The sequence below is a fragment of the Mobula hypostoma genome, chromosome 6 (genome assembly GCF_963921235.1).
Source record: "Mobula hypostoma chromosome 6, sMobHyp1.1, whole genome shotgun sequence".
In the NCBI taxonomy this organism is placed as follows: Eukaryota; Metazoa; Chordata; class Chondrichthyes; order Myliobatiformes; family Myliobatidae; genus Mobula; species Mobula hypostoma.
The window spans coordinates 85,085,363-85,108,913 of NC_086102.1; the positions used below are offsets into that span (position 1 = coordinate 85,085,363).

Genomic DNA, 23,551 nt, shown 5'->3' on the forward strand with positions numbered 1-23,551 from the left:
GGGTAGTTCACAGAGGCGCAGGAATGGGCGAGGAGGACCCGGTGCTGAGCCCGGGGGCTCTGTGGTCGCTGCTCTTGTGTTTTGTTCAGTTGCCTCTGGCTTGCGGTCTGTCGCTGTCCTTCGGCCGGCAATGTGCTCCACCGGACCGGGCGCTCCTGGCCTGGCTCTTCTACGACTGCATTGTGCACTTTACCTTGGTAAGTTGTTCTGTCGCGGCGTGAGACGGCTAAAGTTCCCCTGTCAGGTAATTTTGCTGTTTGGGGATATTTTCCCACGGGTGAGAAAGATGGGTTTGAAAACAATCTGGAAAAACGCATTTTTTTAAAAAAGCCCCATCATTGCACCATCATGTTACAAAGCCCCATGGTGGCTGTTACGAAGGTAGTTTTGTAACCTTGGGAATTCAGGTTTGCACGGACATGTGTCGTGAAATGTGAGGTTTTGCGGCGGCAGTACAGTGTAATACATAAAATTACAATAATAAATAGGTATTGCAAAAAGGGAGTAAAATAGTGAGCATTGTTCATAGATTCACGAACTGTTCGAATGGAAGTTGTCCCTAAAATGGTGAGTGTGTTTCCTCAGGTTCTTGTCCTACTTTCTGATGCAGTAGTGAGAAGAGGGGTATGTCCTGGGTGCCGAGGGTCCTTCGTGATGGGCGCCTTCTTTTGCAGCGTTGTTTTGAAGACGTCCTTGATGAAGGGGTGACCTGGGTCTACAACCCTCCGCAGTTTTTTTCTCCATCCTGACTCGAATCCAGGAGAAATGAAGTAATTTGTGCTGTTATAAGGCAGCAAAGATGTGACCAGAATTCATAGATATAAATTGAGGACCTCCGCTCCATCCGCCGCAAGCGGAACTTCCCAGTGACCAACCATTTTAATTCCCACTCCCATTCCCATTCCCATTCCGACGTGTCGGTCGACGGCCTCCTCTTGTGCCAAAGATAAAGACGGAGCTGGACACAGACTGTTCCAAAACCGGGCCACACTAAGGGTGGCGGGGCTTACTATCGCACTGTGTGTAGTACCACCTGTCACTGCCTCACTGCTGCGATCGAGTTACTGTTGTGGGACCACCCCGCAATCAGCTCGCCCTCAGAGAAAAGGCTAAGTTGGTCAATTGATTATATTTGTCCTATGCACCGAGGTACAGTGGGAAGACTTTGTTTTGCATGCCGTCCTACATTGAGGTAGTACGAGGGCAAATAATAAGTGCAGAAGGAAGCGTATCAGAGAAGGTGTGGGCAGATCGTAAGGTACAGTATCATAAGGCAGATTGTGAGGTCAGGTGACCATTCAGTAGTCTATGACTGCAGGGTAGAAGCTGTCCTTTTGAGCCTGGTGGTATTGTGCTTTTGTATCTTCTGTCCAATGGGAGGGGGAGGAAGAGAGAATGTCTGGGATAAGTGGGATCTTTGAGTAGCAGACTGCCCTCTCATCTAATTTGTGAAGTCATTTTGCATTCTCCTCATAATTTTAAATCCCAAGCATTTTAAGTTCATTTCAATTTATAACAGGCTAACTCCTGGTTACAAAGACCAAACTTGCGGACACTGGCTAGGTACAAGAGAGCTCCCTGTAATGCTATTAAATTCAAAAGTTGTACATGTATACATCCATTGTTCCCTCATCCATTGGTGTATATTCTGAGTGTCTGGATCCCTGCTGCATCCAACTAGTTAACATCAGCTGATCCAAAAAAAAGACCCCTTACTCACTCTTCTTCAGTTAGTCCTGACGAAGGGTCTCGGCCTGAAACGTCGACTGCACCTCCTCCTAGAGATGCTGCCTGGCCTGCTGCATTCTCCAGCAACTTTGATGTGTGTTACCTGTTTATTCCTGTTTGTTTTTGTTTCTTTTCTATCCGTCAACCAGTTTTCAGTCCACTCCAGTACACTAACCCTAATGTCAGACCCGGACATTAGTAAGCAAAACCAGTCACATACTTACTGAAAAGGAATTATACATCGAAATTGACAAGATCACTAAAATGTGACACTTTAATGGCAAATATGAAATGATATTCTTAAAATGATTTAAAGGGCTATCCAATTTACACGTGTTAGTTATAGTTGAATATATAGAACAGCAAATCACAGGTACAGGCCCTTCACCCCACAGTGTGGTGCCAAACCAGTCAACAGACCAACTAATCTCTCTGCTTACACAATGTCTATATCTCTCCATTTCAAGTGTAAAATATACTGGAAATGGAAAGATATGGACACTATAAAAACCATTGATGTGGTTTTTACAATTCTGTATTTACAAACGTAGAAATTATTATATTTGTTAGTGTAAAGTTTAGTGTACTTGAATGGAAATTATGGACAGTTGTTATTTGTATCTGAGCTAAATGTAAACTACAGCATATTAAAGGTACGTTTGGTTCCCTTTGATCCATTGATGAAATTGTGTGTTACTGCCCATTATGCCACCCCCAGGAACTAGTGGAGGATGCTGTCTTAAGGTTCTTGTCAACTCACTTTTTGAGAAGAACAAAGTGACATAAAACATACTGAAGTGTCTAAATATCACATGGCAAACAATTAACCTTACTTTTGTCTTGCTTTGCAGGAAGGGCCATTTGTTTACATGTCCTTGGTGGGGACTGTGGATCAATCCAATCACGTTCTTGCTTTTCTGTGTAAGTTCTCAATACTTTGAATCTGCGAGAAAACTTTGAAAGTACTGGTCAGTAATAAAGGCGATCTCAGCACCATAATGGAATCTGTAGGCTCCTTTCTATTTTACAAGGAGTAACAGAGCGGAGCCATCAACAGAACACCTTTTATTGCAAACCCGTAACTCAACTAATGGTAGTGCTTGATGCAACAATGTATCAAACATCGCCATGTGGGATGCTCTGATTTTATGTACACTTACACATATACATTATTTTGTCTGAAAAAATAATAAAGCGCTATCATCAAGCATTTAACTATATACAATCAATTCACTACCTACATCGATATATCACTGTAAATCCAACCAATTTGATCTGTGTTCACTGAACTCTTCATCTCCAGACATTGGTGAACCTTGTGGATCAGGTTTCTATCTCCGTGCAACATGCAAAGGACTGGAGGAACTCAGTGAGTCAGGCAGTGTCTGTCGTGGAAAATAGACGAGTCAAGACCCTTCATCTGGACTAAAAACACGTTCTGTCCAGTTCCCTCCATGGATACTGCCTGACATGCTGGGTTCTTCAGCTCTTTGTGTGCGTGATCCAGATGTCCAGTGTCTGCAGTCTCCTGTTTTTCCATCCCTCTGCCTTTGGTTTCATCCTGACTTGCATCCCAGCTCTTACTCTAACTCCTTAGACGCACTTGACTATCACCTTTCACAATACCAGCTGCTCTTCCCAGCGAGCCCCTCTTGAACTTCCAAAGTCATCTTTTCTGCATGTAATCTGCTGTGATGGTTTCCAGTCTGCTACACTGCCCCCTATGCAGTATTGAGCACAGACCTAATGCAACATTCCTCCTAGCATCTTCTGAACTGCTTGGGAAAAATAGAACTATCACCAAAGCACTGTGCACAACAATGCACCACAGGTTTACGCTCACTACACCGGCTAATCTGAATGCTGCCTCCAGCCTTTCCCACCTGCGTATTAAAATGTGTGACACCTTCCAGTAAAGGCTTGTTACGTTTTGCTGAAAGTGAATGTGTCATTGGTGTGCCTCCATGTGTAGGTGTAACCCCAGGGGATATTGGGTTTAATGTCTGTGTGCTTCCAGGGCAAGAATATGGAAAAGCAGATGCAAGATGGCTTTACTCTGATCCGACCATTGTATCATTAGAAATCCTGACAGTGGCACTGGATGGGTTTTTAGCACTGCTTCTTATCTATGCAATTGTGAAGGATAAATATTATAGGTAAGAAGATTGCAATATTATACAAAATGTCAAAGTTGTAACAGCTTTGTTGAATACCTCATCAAAATTTGCATTAATTTGCTTTTTCTTTTTAGAAAAGTTTCTATTGTTGACATCCATTTTTTAAGATGTTGAGTCCTGTCTCTCACAGGTTGCCTTTGGTTCTGTTCCTTTCGTTTATCTTTGTGAAAGCAGTGACCTGTTTAAAAGTCATCGAGATTTGTACACAGATGGGAGAGGTTTAGAGAGCTGTGGGCCAAATGCAGACAAATGGGACCAGCTCGCCAGGCGACACATTGATGAGCTGGCTCCTGTGCCATATGACTCTTCAGGGCTATGGTGCTGAGGGTACTGGCCCTTCTCATTCTTTGTACTTTTACTGCTCTTTGGTCTAGTGAAAAGCTGATTAAAACATGGAAAACAACACCCATGCATGCATTAGCCAATATACAAGGGGTGATTGATAAGTTCGTGGCCTGGGGTAGAAGGAGTCAAATTTAGAAAACCTAGCACATTTATTTTTCAACATAGTCCCCTCCTACATGTACACACTTAGTCCAGCGGTCGTGGAGCATACGGATCCCTTCTTTGTAGAAATGGCCCACAGCAGGGGTGATTGATAAGTTTGTGGCCTATGGTAGAAGAAGATGAGTTATTAACTTAAACCTTTCTGCATCATCACTCAGAGGTGAACTGCACGTGCAGGTAACGAGAGCATCTTGGACCTCCAGATGGTCCACAGCAGGGGTGATTGATAAGTTCGTGGCCTTGGGTAGAAGGAGATGAGTTATACAGCTCTTGTTACATGCACATGCAGTTCTGCAGTGCAAATGCAGAAAGTTTGAAGTTAACTCATCTCCTTCTACCTTAGATGACGAACTTATCAATCACCCCTGCTGTGGACCACTTTCTGGAGGTCCAAGACACCGACTTCTACAAAGAAGGGATCCGTATGCTCCATGACCGCTGGACTAAGTGTGTAAATGTGGACAAAAATAAATGAGCTAGGTTTTCTAAAATTGACTCCTTCTACCTTAGGCCACAAACTTATCAATCACCCCTCGTACCTTAGTGCGAGGTGAAAAAGAATGTTGAATGAAAGCACCAAAGGACCCCTATTAACATTTTATGGATAGCAGTATAGATCCAGCCAATATTTATAGCTCAATATTAACGTGCAAAGTACATTTATTATCAAAGTATGTATACATTATATAAACTTGGGATTCACCTCCTAACAGGCAGCCACAAAACAAAGAAACCCAAAGAAAAAACCATTAAAAAAGGTCAAACACGCATTGTGCAGGAGTTTTTTTAAAAAAGCAAATCATATAAACAAATAGAGTTCTGAATTGAAGTTCACAAAGACAGTCCTGTCCACAGACTCTTAGTTAAGCGCAGAGCAGGGAACTAAAGGTTCAAAGGTTCATTTATCATCGACATATACAACTCTGAAATTCTTCTTCTCCGGCTAGCCATGAAACCAAGAAAGAAAAGAAAGGCAGCACAATCATCAACATCCAAAACCCTCCTCCCCACACACACAAAAAAACGGAACAGGCACATCAATCCCCAAATCGCTCCTCCCACACAAAACAATTACAACAATCAAGTGAAAACACAACACAAAAAAACTATAGGACCAAAAAAAGTCTAGAGTCAAATTCCACGTTCCTTTCATTCTCCAGAATAGTAAGATAAAACAACATTCCTCTGCCCTTACTGGAAATTACATGAACGTAATCACTCTGTTTGTGAATGGCTTGCATCAGAACATGAGCAGATATCAGATCTTCCAATAATTAAAAGATTATTATTGAAATAATAAAAAAGTGTGCAGATCTTTTGCCCCTGGTTAAGCATTGATTATAATAGTCTCCTGTCCAGTAACACTTCGTTATGTTTCACAAACAGTGATGCATCTGCACACTAAGGGGGTGAAGCAGGTATAATCCCAGGGATGGATTCCACTCCCTGGGTTTACAATCTAGGACAAGAATATGGAAAAGCAGCTGCAAGGTGTGTCATTATATCATTAGGAGTTCTGACACTGGACCTGACCCTCTCTTACATAATAAAAGCACATAATTTCCAGACGATATGCACAACTTGGATTATCCTTAAAAGTATAATCAGATTTTTTTTTAAAATGCAATGAAAAGTTAAATTTAAAAAAGACAACGGTGGACATATACTCCAGCATTTGGCTCATTAAGTCTTCTGATAACTAATACTTTAGCTATTTTTGGAACATGTAGTACTATTCAGTTGGTGCCAGTTGCCAACCAAAATAAACTAAAACTGGTGCTTTCTGGAAAGCAGCAAGATTCCCAACGTCTTCATCAAGTAGGAATACTTGAAGCACTCACTGCAGGGTGTTGGGGGTGGGGGGTATAGAGAGAGAGGAGAATCAGAGACAACTTTTAAGGCTGATTACTTTTCACCATGACCAGAAGACGAACAGGTATTATGCAAATTCCCAGCCAGGGAAGAAAGCAGCAGGAAAGTGGGATGTCTGTGATAACTCAAACTTTGCCTTCCTTTCTTTTCCTCACCCCATACCACTTCTCTTCCTCATCCAAATGAGTTGTTTGCTGTGATATGCCCAATGTTTCCTGGTTTCTGTTTTTCACTGCACCTTGCTTTCCTCATGTGTTGCTAAGGAACTAACATTGCTTTCTGTTCTCTCATTTCAGGCACTTTGTGCAGATCACACTATGTGTTTGTGAACTGTACGGTGGCTGGATGACCTTCTGCCCGGAGTGGCTCACAGGAAACCCAAACCTGAATACCGGCAACTGGTTTTATCTCTGGGTCTACCTGGCTTTCTTCAACGGGGTGTGGCTGGTTGTTCCAGGACTATTGCTGTGGCACTCTTGGCTCAGTCTCAAGGAAATGCACCAAAAGAAAATCAGTGCAGAGAAAAAATTAGAATAAACAGTTCTGCCAATACAGCCAGGAGAAAATGAACCCTCTAGAAGTTTCTGGTAAAGAAAAGTTCATAGAATTCCATCAAAATAATGGATTTATTTTACATTTGATTTATATTTTACAATTGGTTATATTCAATGCAGTTACATTCCATCATTCATAAGCAATAGTTCCTCTTTTTAATTATATAAGCATGAACTGTGTCCTGAGAAATCATGAAGTTATTGTCAAATGCTGAGAATTGGCTTGCATTTATATGGGCCTCTCACTGCCCATGAATACCTCAAAACAGGTTACAGCCTATAAAGTACTTCTGAAGAAGTTATTTGTGAATGTAACAGCTAATCGGCATTAGTTGCACTCTAATTACTTAATTGAGCTGTCAGGTTGTGATGTAGGCAACGATGGCTTCAGATTTGATGGACAGTGACCATCAGTTCACATAATAATGAAGACCATTCTACCAAGTAGCAAGTTTTGGAGTTCTCTTTTAATTTTTCAACAATGTTATATTTTTACTTGCAACACACATAAAAGTTGCTGGTGAACACAGCAGGCCAGGCAGCATCTCTAGGAAGAGATGCAGTCGACGTTTCGGGACGAGACCCTTCGTCAGGACTAACTGAAAGAAGAGCTAGTAAGAAATTTGAGAGGGGGAGGGGGAGATCCGAAATGATAGGAGAAGACAGGAGGGGGAGGGATGGAGCCAAGAGCTGGACAGTTGATTGGCAAAAGGGATATGAGAGGATCATGCAACTTTTATGTGTGTTGCTTGAAATTCCAGCATCTGCAGATTTCCTCGTTCGTATTTTTAATTTCTGTTTTATTTTAATCTCTAAATTACCATATTGTAACAACATTTCTGTTTCAACATTAGTTAACTGCAGAGTTGACTCTGTAGTTTTTTTAAATGTCAAAAATGACAGGTTTAGATGTGTGTCCTAAAACATCTGTTTTGGGTTTTTTTAGATTTTAGAAAGAAGCTTTATTGGGTTTGTTTAAAAAATTAAACAATTCTGCTTAATATTGTCAATTCTTTAAAGATATTTTAACATTCATGCTGTTCTTTGATCTGTAATGAAATTTAAAGTATAAAACTTTACATTACACATTTAAAGCTTTCTGGTTGATCCAATTTAGAGGTTACCATAACCTTCTCACTTACACTATACAATATGTCACCTGTTGATGTTACTAAGTTTCAGATTTATACTATTACTATCCAACTTCTTGGGTCTTCATTCTACCTCCTGGAATGTTTAAATCGATGAGCTTCTGAAATACTATTGGAATTGCCCCATCTGTGTACTGGTATGAAGATTTATCACAGCTTCGTGTTTTCCCCATCCATTTAAATGTTTTGTTTTGCTGATTAATGTGATGTATAGGCATCCGGGGAACCCAACCCATTGGCATGTAATAGCAACTATTGTGTAAGAATTGTCTTTTGATATTATCTTTGCAGATTTGTTTAGTGAAGATTAAAAGTATTGTTATCATCTCAGATTTATTGCATGTAATAATACAGGTACTTTTAAATTTAGCACATAAATAATGTTTAGCTGTTTTCATAGTTTGACTGTTGGCTTGTTGAATGCATGAATCTACCTTCAAAGTTTTGTCTTAAATTTGGTCACAAGCTTAGACTATCCTAACACTTGCTGTACGGCCCATCTCTGTTTGTACATGAACTGAGGAAGAATGAAAGTTCAACCACGTTTGTGGGTCTGGAGTCCTATGTAACAAAAGGACGAAGGATATTCTTACAGTTCAAGTTTAATAGTTATTCAAACATTCATGAATACCCATAAATACAGCCAAATGAAACTGTTCCTCGGGGACAACGGTGCAAAACACAGTACCAACAGTCACACAAGGCACATATAAATAGCATTAATCATACAGTCACACAAAAAAATAATATACCCCGAGTCCATGAACGTTGTCGGCTACAGCAAGCCCTCAGCAGTCTACTGATGACCGCATTCCAGCTCGTCTTCTAAGTGAACACTGGCGGGCAGCACGGACACCATGCCTCTCTCCTCAGCGACTACAAACAGGCGAGCCCAGGGCTTCGGCCTAGCCCACACTACAACCAAGGCCATGTAGCTTCCTTACCGTTGGTCCTGCCAGTAAACCTGTGAACCAGACTTACAGCATCCTCCATCACCGGTGTCCAACAGGATGTTGCGATCACAAGTAAGAGAACAAGACGATCGGTCGCTGTGAGACTGCACGCCGCCTTCACGCACCGACTCCGACAGCTTTCCGCACCAGGCAGCACCGAGTCCAGCTCCTACGCCAACGAGCTGTCGGGCGTAGACCCGCAGCACTTGGAGTTCTTAAGTGTCCAGCATACAACAATCTAGGAGTCTCCGTGGTTACTGTTACCAGTTTTGATTTAATTCTCATGTTAATTTAACTCTCTCCCCACTTTCCGCAGGGATCGCTCCCTGCGTGACTCCCTTGTCCACTCGTCCTGTGGTATTTATCCCTGCAAGGGGAACAAGCGCTACTGCTACCCCGACACCTCCTCCCTCACTACCATTCAGGGCCCCAAACAGTCCTTAAAGCTGGGGAGACACTTCACCTGCGAGTCTGTTGCGGCCGATGTGTCCGATGCGGCCTCCTGTATATCTGCGAGACCCGACATAGTTTGACAGAGTGCTTCGCCGAGCACCAGAAAAGGAGACGTGATGAGGCCATATTCAGGTTGGAGGAACAACACCTTATAGTCTGTCTGGTTAGATCCAGTCATTGCCCCCACCCCCTTCACCATTCCCCATTTCTGTTTCCCTCTCTCACCTCACCTCCTTAGCCGCCCACCACTTCTCATGGTGCTCCTCCCCCTTTTCTTCCTGCCATGGTCTTCCAACCTCTCTATCAGATTCTTCTCCAGCCCTGTATCTCTTTCACCTATCAGTTTCCCAGCTATTTACTTCACCCCTCCCCCTGCCCCGGTTTCGTCTATTCTGTATTTCTTTCTCTTCCTCCCCGCCTTCTTACTCTGACTTCCCTTTTTTCAGTGTTGAAGAAGGGTCTCGGCCCGACACGTCGGCTGTTTGTTCGTTTCCATTGAAGCTGCTTGACGTGTTGAATTCCTCCAGCATTTTTGTGCGTTCTGCCTTGGATTTCCCGCATCCCCTGTTTACGAACCTGCTAACCGGTACGTTTTTGGATCATGTCGGAGAGAGTGCAAAGGTGATTAACCAGGATTGGACGACTGCAGTCATGGGTACACGTTGGAGTGAGGGAGGTTGAGAAATAGAGGTGTGTAAAATTATTACAAGTAGGGATAGGGTAGTCGGTACCAGGTCATCATTATTATTATCCTGTGCCGTGTTGTATGACGTGGCGATCATGGTCCCCTCGCTCCCACTTTCTGCTTTCTGCAGATCATCCCTATGCGACCCCCTTGTCCATTCGTCCCTCCCCGCTGATCTCCCTTCAAGCGGAACAACCTGCCCCTGCACCTCCTCCCTCACTACCATTCAGGGCTCTTCCAGGTGAGGCGACACTTCGCCTGTGAGTCTGTTGGGGTCAGCACTGTGTGGCCTCCTGTACATCGGTGAGACCCGATGTAGATTGGGAGACCGCTTTGCCGAACACCTATTCTCCGTCCTCCAGAAAAAGCGGGATCTCCCAGTGGTCACTCATTTTAATTCCACTTCCCATTTCTATCCCGATTTTACAGCCCATGGCCGCCTCTACTGTCACGATGAAGCCACGCTCAGGTTGGAGGAGTAACACTTTGTGTTCCGTCTGGGTGGCCTCCAATCTGATGGCAAGAACATCGATTTCTCGAACTTCCGGTAACGCCGCGTCCCCTTCACCATTTCCTACTTCCATTCCTATTTCCTTCTCTCACCTTATCTCCTTGCCTGCCCCGCCCCCTTTTCTTTCTCCCATGGCCTTCAGTCCTCTCCTATCAGATTCCCCCTTCTCCAGCCCCGTATCTGTTTCACCAATCAACTGCCCAGCTCATCTCCCCCACCCCCGTCCTGATGTAGAGTCTCGGCCCGAAACGTCGACTGGACTCTTTTCCATAGATGCTATCTGGCCTGCTGAGTTCCTCCAGCAATTTGTGTGTGTTGCTTAGATTTGCAACATATGCAGATTTTCTCTTTTGTGAATGGTCTTCCACCTGTCTTTAATCTGAGAAGTTCTAATAAACTCTAAACAACTTTTTGCTTGTCCTTTCCTTGACATAATTCACGAACGTCGTGCGCTGTTGACCGCGACTTTTTCTTCCATCAATTTTCGCGTCACTGCAAGATGTTCCAGCTTCTCTTTCCTCAGTACATGCTCCAGAAATTCCACCTGCAGTTTCCTGATTGATGATATCAGCTCTCTTCTTAATCTGGCTTTTCGCGGCGCGTTCCCATTTATTACTCGGTTCTTCCACGATATTTTCATCATTCTTCCCAAAAAAACACATTTCTGCAGCTTCGAGCCTTGTCCGACATTCGCTTCGGTATGTTAGTGTGGAATAAACATAGCAGCGCAACACTCTGGGTTTCCCGCCCATAGAGATGATGATGTTCTTGCTCATATGCTCGAGCGTCCCAATCCCTCTCCGGATTTAAACATCAGCCCTACCGTCAAATGTTACCGTGCTCGCTGAGTAATTGCACTTCCACGTTTGTTTAAATTGTTTCAGTCCGTATTTCTGCATTTCTTCCTTCGTTGTGACGGCCGTACATTTGGGCTTCTTGCAGTTGATGTTCTATCCCCTTTAGGCACTTTCTTCAATGATTTCGTATTTCTTGGAACTTCTCTTCGGAAGTAGCAGTCAGCACTGCGTATTGTAGGTTGTTCCAATTGTATCCACCAATTATCGCGCCTGGAATTCTGCTAATTTCTCTTTGAATCTTCTTGCTGTGAGTAGGCCAGGCGAGAGAACACAGCCCTACCTGACTTCCCCTCTTAATCTGGACAAAATCACTTGTCTTGTTTTCAACCCTCATTCCTGCTCTTTGTTCCCAATACAAATTTCTGATGATTCTGATACTTCCGCATCAATGTCCAAGAGCTGAACGATTTTTATAAGCTCTTCACGTCACTTTATCGAAATATTTGGTATAAACGATGAAACATAGGTATAGGTTTTTCCGGACTTCAGTGGTACGCTCGCAAGGATGAAGGTTGCGCTTTGCGTTCCACTATCTCCATTGAAGTCGCACTGCTCTCGTGCGTTCTCTGGTGTCAAGTGTTAGTTTCTTGCTCTCATCATAACGATTCGTAGCAGGACTTTCCCAGCATGACTTATCAAACTAACTGTGCGCTGTAACTCGCATTCGATTGCTGTAGGATTTTTAATGCAGTGCAATAAACACTGATTTGATCATTTCCTCGGGTATTTCCCCGCTGTCGTATATTTCATTCAGCAATTCTGTCAACGTTTCAATCTCGAAATCTTCCAGCGCTTGAATCACTTCGATAGTAATGCCACCTGTTCCCAATGCCTGATTCTTTTTCATTTTCTTCACTGTTGCTTTAATTTCTGATTTTATAATCGGTGGGCTGTCCATATTCTTGGTAAATACTGGTGTCACTCATCTCATATCTTCAAACAAGTCGGCAATGTAATCAGGCCATCTGCCCAGGCAGGGAATTCAAAAATAAAGATGCATAGATTAAGATAATAGTAGTAAATTATTTAAAGAGCACTTTTCATACAAACCATATAGTTCAAAGTGCTTTATAATAGGATAAGGAGTAAACATGAAAATAAAAGACAAAGTTGTTAGTTAAAAGCAAGGTTAAATAAATGATGGAGAACCTGGGCCTCTGTACCTCTCTCTGCAATTTGATCCTCGACTTCCTAACCGGAAGACCACAATCTGTGCGGATTAGTGATAACATATCCTCCTCGCTGACGATCAACACTGGCGCACCTCAGGGGTGTGTGCTTAGCCCACTGCTCTACTCTCTGTGTACGCATGACTGTGTGGCTAGGCATAGCTCAAATACCATCTATATATGTGCTGACTATATAACCATTGTTGGTAGAATCTCAGGTGGTGACGAGAGGGTGTACAGGAGTGAGATATGCCAACTAGTGGAATGGTGCCGCAGCAACAACCTGGCACTCAACATCAGTAAGACAAAAGAGCTGATTGTGGACTTCCGGAAGGATAAGACGAAGGAACACATACCAATCCTCATAGAGGGATCAGAAGTAGGGAAAGTGAGCAGCTTCAAGTTCCTGGGTGTCAAGATCGCTAAGGATCTAACCTGATCCCAACATATTGATGTAGTCATAAAGAAGGCAAGACAGTGGCTATACTTTATTAGGAGTTTGAAGAGATTTGGCATGTCAACAAATACACTCAAAAACTTCTATAGTTGTACTGTGGAGCATTCTGACAGGTTGCATCACTATCTGGTATGGATGGGCTACTGCACAGGACCAAAAGAAGGTACAGAAAGTTGTAAATCTAGTGAGCTCCATCTTGGGCACTAGTCTACAAAGTACCCAGGACATCTTTAGGGAGCAGTGTCTCAGAAAGGCAGCGTCCATTATTAAGGACTCCCAGCACCCAGGGCATGCCCTTTTCTCACTGCTATCATCAGGTAGGAGGTACAGAAGCCTGAAGGCACACACTCAGCAATTCAGGAACAGCTTCTTCCCCTCTGTCATCCGATTCCTAAATGGACATTGAAGCTTTGGACACTACCTCACTTTTTTTAATATTCAGTATTTCTGTTTTCGCACATTTTTAAAAAATCTATTCAATATATGTAATTGATTTACTTGTTTACTTATTATGTTTTGTTTTTTATTATTTTTCTCTCTCTGCTATATTATATTGACTGCTGCTGCGAAGTTAACAAATTCCACGTCACATGCCGGTGATAATAAACCTGATTCTGATTTTGATCTTCCCAGGGTGGAAATGCCAGGCACTGGAGGGCATACCTTTATGGTGAGAAGGGAAATGTTTAAAGGGGATATGTGGGGCAAGTTTTGTTTCATACAGAAAGTAGTTGGTGCCTGAAATGCACTGAAAGAGTGATACTGGAAGCAAATACAATGGCAGTGTTCAAGAGGCATTGAGATAGGCACATGAATAGGGATCACACACAGGAGGAAGGAATTCATTTAATTCGGCACCCTGCTTGGCACAGATATCATGGTGCGTAAGGGCCTTTTTCTGAGCTGTACTATTTCTGTGTTCCATGTTGTGAGCACTACAATCATGTTAAATGGGATTCACTTGGAACAGATCCACCAGTAGAAAACTGACGATTTATGAGGCATTGTGGACCATCAGTCAGAGAAATGTCCACCACCAGCACACAGTCTGAAACTTCATGAGCCAGCACGTTGCTTCCTCTAACACAAGCAATGATTTAAATAAGTGTAGAAGAGCATGTCATGCACAACATTAAGCTCATCTAAAAATAATTACGAACCAGATGAAGCCATAACACAACGATAAGCAGAAAGCTAGCAGCCAGCTGACAGAGCTATGAAATCTCACAAAGCCAGACATTCTGCCACAATTACTTATTAATGGTGGTGGATAATTAAACAGGTAACTGGGGGAAGTTAGACAAAAGAGCTGATTGTGGATGAAGGAACACATACCAATCCTCATAGAGGGATCAGAAGTGGAGAGAGTGAGCAGCTTCAAGTTCCTGGGTGTCAAGATCTCTGAGGATCTAACCTGGTCCCAACATATTGATGTAGTCATAAAGAAGGCAAGACAGCAGCTATACTTTATTAGGAGTTTGAAGAGATCTGGCATGTCAACAAATACACTCAAAAGCTAGTTTTACTGTGGAGAGTATTCTGACAGGCTGCATCACTGTCTGGTATGGAGGGGCTACTGCACAGGACCGAAACAAGTTGCAGAAGGTTGTAAATCTAGTCAGCTCCATCTTGGGTACTAGCCTACAAAGTACCCAGGACATCTTTAGGGTGCGGTGTTTCAGAAAGACAGCATCCATTATTAAGGACCTCCAGCACCCAAGGCATGCCCTTTTCTCACTTTTACCATCAGGTAGGAGGTACAGAAGCCTTAAGTCACACACTCAGCAATTCAGGAACAGCTTCTTCACCTCTGGCATCCAATTCCTAAATGAACATTGAATCTTTGGACACTACCTCACTTTCAAAAATATGCAGTATTTCTGTTTTTGCACTTTTAAAAAATCTATTCAATATATGTAATTGATTTACTTGTTTATTTATTATTATTATTTTATTTATTTTTTCTCTCTGCTAGATTATGTATTGCATTGAACTGCTGCTGCTAAGTTAACAAATTTCACGTCACATGCCAGTGATAATAAACCCAATTCTGATTCTGATTCTGTTTTGAGCTGGCATTTAAAAGTGTCAACTGAGTCTGTATCCCTTATAGTTTTAGGTATTGAGTTCCATAGAATATGATGTAAAGTACTCATTAAGGACTTCAACTACATCCTTTGCTTCCAAGGAAATGTTCCTTCCTTTATCTTTGAGGGGTCCGTGCCTCTCCCCAGTTATCCTCTTGCTCCCGATGTATATATAGAATTCCTTGGGATTTTATTTATTCCTACTTGCCAAGAACTTTTCACAGAAATGGATGTACATTTGCAATATCTCTTAATGTAGAAATGCTGCTCTGATCGCTTCCTTTATGTGGGATTAAAAATTCAAATCTGAATCAAGGAATTAGTTACTTCTAATTTTACAAGGGGAGCCAAGTTCCCAAGTTTATCAAGAAGGGGTGGTGTTGCTCTGTCAGGGAAAAATGAAATCAGATAATTAGAAAAAGGGAACATAGGGTCAGAAGGTGTTGAATCTTTGTGGATAAAGGTAAGGAACTGCAAGGGTAAAAAGACCCTGATGGGAGTTGTATACAGACCCCCAAACAGTAATAAGAATGTGATCTACAAACTACAACAGGAGATAGAAAATGCATGCCAAAAGGGCAATATTTCAACTTCCCTAATATAAACTGGGACCTTTTTAGTGCAAGATATTTATATGGGGCAGAACTTGTCAAGTGCATCCAGGAGGGTTTCTTAAATCAATATATAATCTGACAGAAGGAGGGGTTGTACTTTATCTGGTATTGGATAATGAGCTTGGCCAGGTGACCAACCTTTCAGTGGGTGCACAGTTAGGCAACAGTGACCACAGCTCCTTAAATTTTAAGGTAGCTATTGATAAGTATGGACCTTGTAGGAGAATATTAAATGGGAGCAGAGCAAATTATGAGAGCATTAGATAGAAACTAAGGAAAGTTAATTGAGAACAGCTGCTTTTAGGCAAGTCCACATCTAACATGTGGAGGATGTTTAAAGACCAACTGTACAGAGTGCAGGACAGTTATGTTCCCGTCAGAAGGAAGGACAAGGGTGGCAAGGTAAGAGAACCTTGGATGTCCAGAGAGGTGACGAACTTAGTCAAGAAGAAAAAGTATGTAAAGCTTAAGAAGCTAAAATCAAACAGAGCTCTTGAGGATTATAAAGAAGCCAGGATAGAACTCAAAGGAGAGCCAGGAGGAGCCATGAAAAGTTCTTGGCAAGTAGGAATAAAGAAAATCCCAAGGCATTCTATATATACAGCGGGAGCAAGAGGATAACTGGGGAGAGGCAGGAACCCCTCAAGAATAAAGGAAGGAACATTTCCTTGGAAGCAAAGGATGTAGTTGAAGTCCTTAATGAGTACTTTACATCAGTATTTAGCAAGGTGAAGAACACGGAGGATTGGAAGATCAGTGCTGAGAGTATTAATGTGCTAGGGCATTTCAAAGTAAAGGAGAGGTAGTATTTGATCTTTTAAAGAGCATTAAGGTGGATAAATCCCCAGGGTCTGATGGGATATATGCCAGGTTATTGAACGATGGAAGTAAAAAGATTGCTGGGACCTTGACCAATATCCTTGTATCCTCTCCAGCCACAGGCAAAGTGCCAGATGCTGCCTGGATTAGAGGGCATTACTATCGTGAGAGGTTGGACAAACTTGGGTTGCTTCCTCTGGAGTGCCGGAGGCTGAGGAGAGATCTGATAGAGATTTATAAGGTTATGAGAGGCATTGATAGAGTATACACATGTTATCTCTTTCCCAGAGTTGAAACGGCTAATACCAGAAGGCATGTATTGAAGGTGAGTGGGGTGAGTTCAAAGGAGATGTGAGGGGCAAGTTTTTTTTTACACAGAGAATGGTGGGTGCCTGGAATGTGCTGCCTGTGGTGGTGGTGGTGGAGGCAGATACATTAGAGATATTTAAGAGATGTTTAGATAGGCACATGAACATGAGGAAAATGGATGGACATTATTCCGGCAGAGGGGATTAGTTTAGTTGGCCATTTGATTACTATTTTATTTGTTTTGGCACAACATTGTGGGCCGAAGGACTTACTCCTGTGCTGTACTATTTAATGTTTTTATCACCAATTATCTTCAGTTCTAAGGTCACAGGTCAGACTGCGCAACGTCCGATTCCATTCATAACTCTTCAGCAAACAAAGCAGCCTATGGCCGCATACAATAAGACAGAGCACGTTGGCTGCAGTCTATACCATCTGCAAAATACACTACAGTCATTCGCCTTGGCAATCTCGACAGCACTTCACAAATCTACAAATTCTACCACCAAGATGGACATGAGAACCTGATCTCCTCCAAGTCACATGCCATCTGGATTTGGGGGAAAAAAATGATAGCTTGGTCTAAATCTCAAATTCCTGCTCTAACAGATTTCTGAGTAAGTTATAGAGTAATACAACACAGACCCTTCAGCTCATCTGGTCTACACTGGCCAAGATATCCATTCAACTAGTCTCACTTACCAGTGTTGGGCTCATAACCTTCTAACCTTTCCTACCCATGAACCTGTCCAATGTTTTTATTGCAACTACCCCAACCACCCTCTGGCATCTTATTCCACTTATATACCTCCCTTTAGTAAATAAAAATATTGCCCCTTGAGTTTCTGTTAATTCCTTCACTTCTGAAGAACTACATTGGACGGATTGCAGCATTTCAAGAGGGTAGCTCACCACCAACATCACAGAGAAAATAAGGAACTGGCATTAAATGCAGGCCCTGCCAAGGATGCCCAGATCCCAGAAATGAATATAAAAACTATTCTCTGTAAAATATCATGAATGGCTATTCATTGACAAAACAATTAGGTAAAATTGGTAGTATCTATATTACAGATTTGATTACAATTATTTACCAAAATGAATTAAAACTTTTGTCCATTAAAGCCACTTTGTTCTTTTTGAAACCTACTGGATTATCAAGTTTATCATGCTTGGAATGGAAAAGGGAATACATTGGTCTTACATGTTGTGTGTTGAAAGATGGGCAGCTGAGATTTGGATTGAGTTGTATATTTACAACTGATATAAAGTGAGGTAGAGGGGTCAGCCAGGTATGCTTTGAAACTGTCAGACATAACAAAGGCATAGATGAGAGCAGAAGATCTAAGAGCAAAGGGGGACTCAGGCAATTTTATGGGAAGTTCAGAGTAATGTTATTATCGAAATATATACATATGTCACCATTTACTACTTTGAGATTCAATTTCTTGTGGGCATTCACAGTAGATACAAAGAAGCACAATAGAATCAATGAAAACTACACAAACAGCAATGTGCAAAAGACAATAAATTGTGGAAATACAAGAAAAAAGAAAAAACAAAACAATAATAAATAAATATTGAGAACGTGAGATGTAGAGTCCTTGAAAGTGAGTAAAGTTATCCACTCTGGTTTAGGAGCCTGATGGTTGAGAGAGAACACTGAGTCACTGGGAAAGGATAAAAGGGTTTTAGTCAATGAAAGACTATAGGAATGGAGTCTCTTAGGGCTCAGTTCTAATCCTCTTGTTTTACATGGCATATATAAATAATGTAGACTCAAACATTGGGGTTCTTATTAAGAAGTTTGCCAATGGTACCTAAATTGGTAATGTGGCTGATTGTAAGAAGTGAAGTAGGCTACAGGAAGATATCAACATACCGGTTAGCTGGGGGCCAAAAGTATCACGTGGAACTCAGTAGGGAGTGAGGTGAGATATCTGGGGAGGTGAAACAAGGTGAGGGAATGCTGAATACAGCAGGAATTTTTTTACCCCCAGGATAAAAATATCATATATTCAAGGGGATCACAGTGAGAGGAGGAAAGTTTTATTTTACAGAGGGTAGTAGGTACTTGGAACAGGCTGCTGGAAGTATAGGCGGAAGCAGATATGATAGCCGTGACTCAGAGGCTTTTAGGTGGACACGTATATGCAGAGACAAGGAGGATATAGTTTAATTTGACATCATCCTTGTTGCAGACATAGCGGGCAAAAGTACAATTTCTTGTTGCTGTTTCGTTCTATGATTGTGGCAAGATAGTATTGGAGGATAGTATCATCAAGTATAGGACCTGAAGGTCATCTGAATGACCAATTTTAAGTCGTACACAGGGTTTTGACCTAGAAGGTCATCAATCTCTACACACACACAGCTCGACTCCCTGAGTTGCTCCATTTGCAGTCTTTGGTGCTTCCATTGTAAGGCAAGAGGTGAGTAAAGCAATAGTCCAATGCTTTCGGCCAGCATTGACACAACGGAATCCGGGTGGATTCACCAACTCCTTATCGAGGGCCCATGGGACTCCTCTGCACGCCCAGTCCGCGTCCGACCAGCGGCGGCAAGAGCCGAGCGATGGATGGATCGATGTGAGCCTCAGTCGGCGAGCCGGCTCCGCCCTGGCGGACTCAGCGTTACTCGAGCAAGGAGGTACCTGGAGGCGTGCGGCCGTGGCGGACAGTTGCGCTCATTTTTTTTGTCCAGGAAGTGCTGGGTAATGCGGCTTCTTGCTTTTCTTACACTCACTCAGCAAAGCATAACGTTAGGAAGGATGGTAATGTCGACCATTTGCCGGAATAACTGTTTTGCGATGATCTTTCAACTCCAGCGCTTGTTTTGTGGGGAGCGTCACAATACGAACCATAGAAGGAGGCAGGGACTGAGTCGGGTCGCAACCTTCATGTTTTAAGCACTGCTGATCCAGCTTTTTCATGTTAAATTAACTTCACGGTTATACTCTTGTTAGTTTCACTGTTGTAGGTTGTATCTGAATCATTTGTTGTTGGGTGTATATATATATATATATATATATCGCTGAAGCTGAACCAGTTTATTGTGTAATTCCTATTAGTTTTTATCCCAGATATATTGGTTTACACTGTGCTATTGTTATTGAAATCGGCTGTAGCAATCTTTCAGATCTAGAATATCGCACTTATTGATCAATTGAATGCGGAGTGCTTTGTGATATTGTTGCATACTGTAAGTATTTGCTGTGGTAAAGAAACTAACATTAGAATCTATTCCCAGATAACATACCTCGGGTCCTCTTTAAATCTTTATGCCCTCACCCTAACTCTATGCCCTCTAGTTTTAGACTACCCTCTCCTAGGAGCATCCACCTTATCTATGTCATGATTTTGTAAGCCCCCATAAGACCACCCCTCAACTTCTGTTGTTCCAGAGAAAACAGTCCCAGCCTGTCCACTCTCTCCTTGAGTTCTCCAATCCCAAACTATCCTTGTGTCCTTTCCAGTTTAATTGTAGCCTTCCAACAGTATGGCACACAAATTCCAGCTGCTGTCTCACTGATGCCTTGTGCAAGTGTTTGTACTCAGTGTTCCATCTCATGCAGCCAAGCGTGCTGGCCTCCTCCTTCACCACCTTGCTTACCTGTGTCACTAGTTTGTGCTGTACCACTAAGTTTCCGTTGTACAGCACTCCCCAGGGTCTTGTCATTTATTATGTAATTCCTGCCCTAGTTTTAACTGCCCCAAATGCAACACTTTGCATTTGTTTAATTTAAATTCCATCTGCCATTTCTTTGCTTGCTTTCCCAGTTGACCTAGATCCTTTGTAACCTTGGCTAGCCTTCACCATCCACTGCACCACTAATTTTGATGCCATCCACAGGCTTGCCAATGATATCAGCTACCATTTCATATGAAACATTAATATATTTGACAAAAAAAAAGATGACTCACCCCAGCAGTGCACTGTAATCCACAAACCTGCCTGTCCTGCCAGACCTATTGTCTCAGCTTGCTCCTGCCCCACCAAACTCTTTTCTGCATACCTCGATACGGTTTTATCCCCCCTTGTTCAATCCCTTCCTACTTATGTTCGTGACACTTCTCACGCTCTTAAACTTTTCGACGATTTTACGTTCCCTGGCCCCCACCGCTTTATTTTCACCATGGATGTCCAGTCCCTGTATACTTCCATCCCCCATCAGGAAGGTCTCAAAGCTCTCCACTACTTTTTGGATTCCAGAACTAATCAGTTCCCCTCTACCACCACTCTGCTCCGTCTAGCGGAATTAGTTCTTACTCTTAATAATTTCTCCTTTGGCTCCGCCCACTTCCTCCAATCTAAAGATGTAGTTATGGGCACCCGTATGGGTCCTAGCTATGCCTGCCTTTTTGTTGGCTTTGTGGAACAATCTATGTTCCAAACCTATTCTGGTATCTGTCCCCCACTTTTCCTTCGCTACATTGACGACTGCATTGGCGCTGCTTCCTGCGCGCATGCTGAGCTCGTTGACTTCATTAACTTTGCCTCCAACTTGCACCCTGCCCTCACCCTGGTCCATTTCCAACACCTCCCTCCCCTTTCTAGATCTTTCTGTCTCTACCACTGGAGACAGCTTGTCTACTGATGTCTACTATAAGCCTACTGACTCTGTACAGCTATCTGGACTATTCCTCTTCTCACCCTGTCTTGCAAAAATGCCATCCCCTTCTTGCAATTCCTCCATCTCCGCTGCATCTGCTCTCAGGATGAGGCTTTTCATTCTGGGACGAGGGAGATGTCCTTTTTTAAAGAAAGGGGCTTCCCTTCCTCCACCATCAACTCTGCTCTCAAACGCATCTCCCCCATTTCACGCACATCTGCTCTCACTCCATCCTCCCGTCACCCCACTAGGAATAGGGTTCCCCTGGTCCTCGCCTACCACCCCACCAGCCTCCGGGTCCAACATATTATTCTCCGTAACTTCTGCCACCTCCAACGGGATCCCACCACTAAGCACATCTTTCCCTCCCCCCCCCCCAGCTTTCTGCAGGGATCGCTCCCTACGCGACTCCCTTGTCCATTCGTCCCCCCCATCCCTCCCCACTGATCTCCCTCCTGGCACTTATCCGTGTAAACGGAACAAGTGCTGCACATGCCCTTACACTTCCTCCCTTACCACCATTCAGGGCCCCAAACAGTCCTTCCAGGTGAGGCAACACTTCACCTGTGAGTCGGCTGGGGTGATATACTGCATCTGGTCCTCCCGGTGCAGCCTTCTATATATTGGCGAGACCCGACGCAGACTGGGAGATCGTTTTGCTGAACACCTACGCTCTGTCTGCCAGAGAAAGCAGGATCTCCCAGTGGCCACACATTTTAATTCCACATCCCATTCCCATTCTGATATGTCTATCCATGGCCTCCTCTACTGTAAAGATGAAGCCACAATCAGGTTGGAGGAACAACACCTTATATTCCGTCTGGGTAGCCTCCAACCTGATGGCATGAACATTGACTTCTCAAACTTCCGCTAATGCCCCACCTCCCTCTCGTACCCCATCCATTATTTATATACACACATTCTTTCTCTCTCTCTCCTTTTTCTCCCTCTGTCCCTCTGACTATACTCATTGCCCATCCTCTGGGTTTTTTCCCCCCTCCCCCCTTTCCTTCTTCCCGGACCTCCTGTCCCATGATCCTCTCATATCCATTTTGCCAATCACCTGTCCAGCTCTTGGCTCCATCCCTCCCCCTCCTGTCTTCTCCTATCATTTTGGATCTCCCCTCCCCCTCCCACTTTCAAATCTGTTACTAGTTCTTCCTTCAGTTAGTCCTGACGAAGGGTCTCGACCCGAAACGTCGACTGTACCTCTTCCTAGAGATGCTGCCTGGCCTGCTGCGTTCACCAGCAACTTTTATGATGTGTGTTGCACAAATAGGTTAGGCCTCATACTATACATACAGATTCTGAATCTTTATTTTAAAATCCAGGGCGCGGGAAGCACAGAATCAAATATCGCTATGATGATTGTACGTTCTAGTATCAATTGTTTGGCGACAATGAAGTATAAGTATACGTGAATGCAGCCAAACGAAACAGTGTTCTTCAGGGCCCAAGGTGCAAAACACATCACCAACAGTTCACTGCACACAGCACAAACTGCACATATGGTTATGAAAAGCATACAGTCACAAATAGAAAAGAATATATACCCCAGGTCCCTGAGTTGTCTTGGTCCAGCTTGTTCTATCACTGAGTGAGCACCAGAGGGCAGCAACAATGGGAGGAGCCAGCTCCAGCCCAGTACGAAATCCAGCGGCCCACAGCCCACATTTTGGGATGTGGGTTACATTGCTGAGACTAGTGTATTTTGCTCATCCCTGATTAGCCCTTGAGATGGTGGTTGTGGGCTGCGTCTTCCTGTAATGTTGTTGACCAAGGCGGGGGGGGGGGGTGGGGGAGTTAAATCAGTCTGAAGTGGTGCATCGGCAGTTGCTGTGTAGTCATTGCTTTTGTGTTGGTGACATGCCCTGTGTAAAGGTCCCAGTAACAAGACACACAGAGGTAGAATTAGGTCATTGCACTCAGTAGGCAAGGCCTGAAATAATGAATCTGACTGCTGATTCCAATTGAAGATCTCAGTTGATTCCTATGAAGATCTCAATTTAAGATGCCATGGTTAGAGTGAGGGTTGT

General features: G+C 43.2%; 2 protein-coding genes across 3 annotated transcripts in view; both read left to right on the top strand.

Annotated features, from left to right (window-relative positions):
• Positions 1 to 9: 9 nt before the first annotated feature.
• On the top strand, positions 10 to 8,362 carry ebpl (EBP like). The gene is made up of 4 exons (XM_063051106.1): positions 10 to 197; positions 2,580 to 2,649; positions 3,746 to 3,884; positions 6,581 to 8,362. The coding sequence occupies exons 1-4, from the start codon at positions 24 to 26 to the stop codon at positions 6,819 to 6,821; spliced, it is 624 nt and encodes a 207-aa protein (XP_062907176.1). The 5' UTR covers positions 10 to 23; the 3' UTR covers positions 6,822 to 8,362.
• An 11,129-nt stretch (positions 8,363 to 19,491) lies between these two features.
• LOC134348155 (RCC1 and BTB domain-containing protein 1-like) overlaps positions 19,492 to 23,551 on the top strand; it is a 70,084-nt gene continuing 66,024 nt past the window's right edge. For both annotated transcript variants that reach the window (XM_063051108.1, XM_063051107.1), the window contains exon 1: positions 19,492 to 19,616. The gene's annotated coding sequence lies outside the window, so the exon portion shown is untranslated. The remainder of the gene's footprint in view (positions 19,617 to 23,551) is intronic.

Bases quoted from the DNA above. Each gene is read 5' to 3' on its own strand.
- ebpl (XM_063051106.1), top strand. From the start codon at position 24: ATGGGCGAGGAGGACCCGGTGCTGAGCCCGGGGGCTCTGTGGTCGCTG. The intron at 2,650-3,745 runs GTAAGTTCTCAA...GTGTGCTTCCAG, and splicing joins TCACGTTCTTGCTTTTCTGT to GGCAAGAATATGGAAAAGCA. The intron at 3,885-6,580 runs GTAAGAAGATTG...CTCTCATTTCAG, and splicing joins GTGAAGGATAAATATTATAG to GCACTTTGTGCAGATCACAC.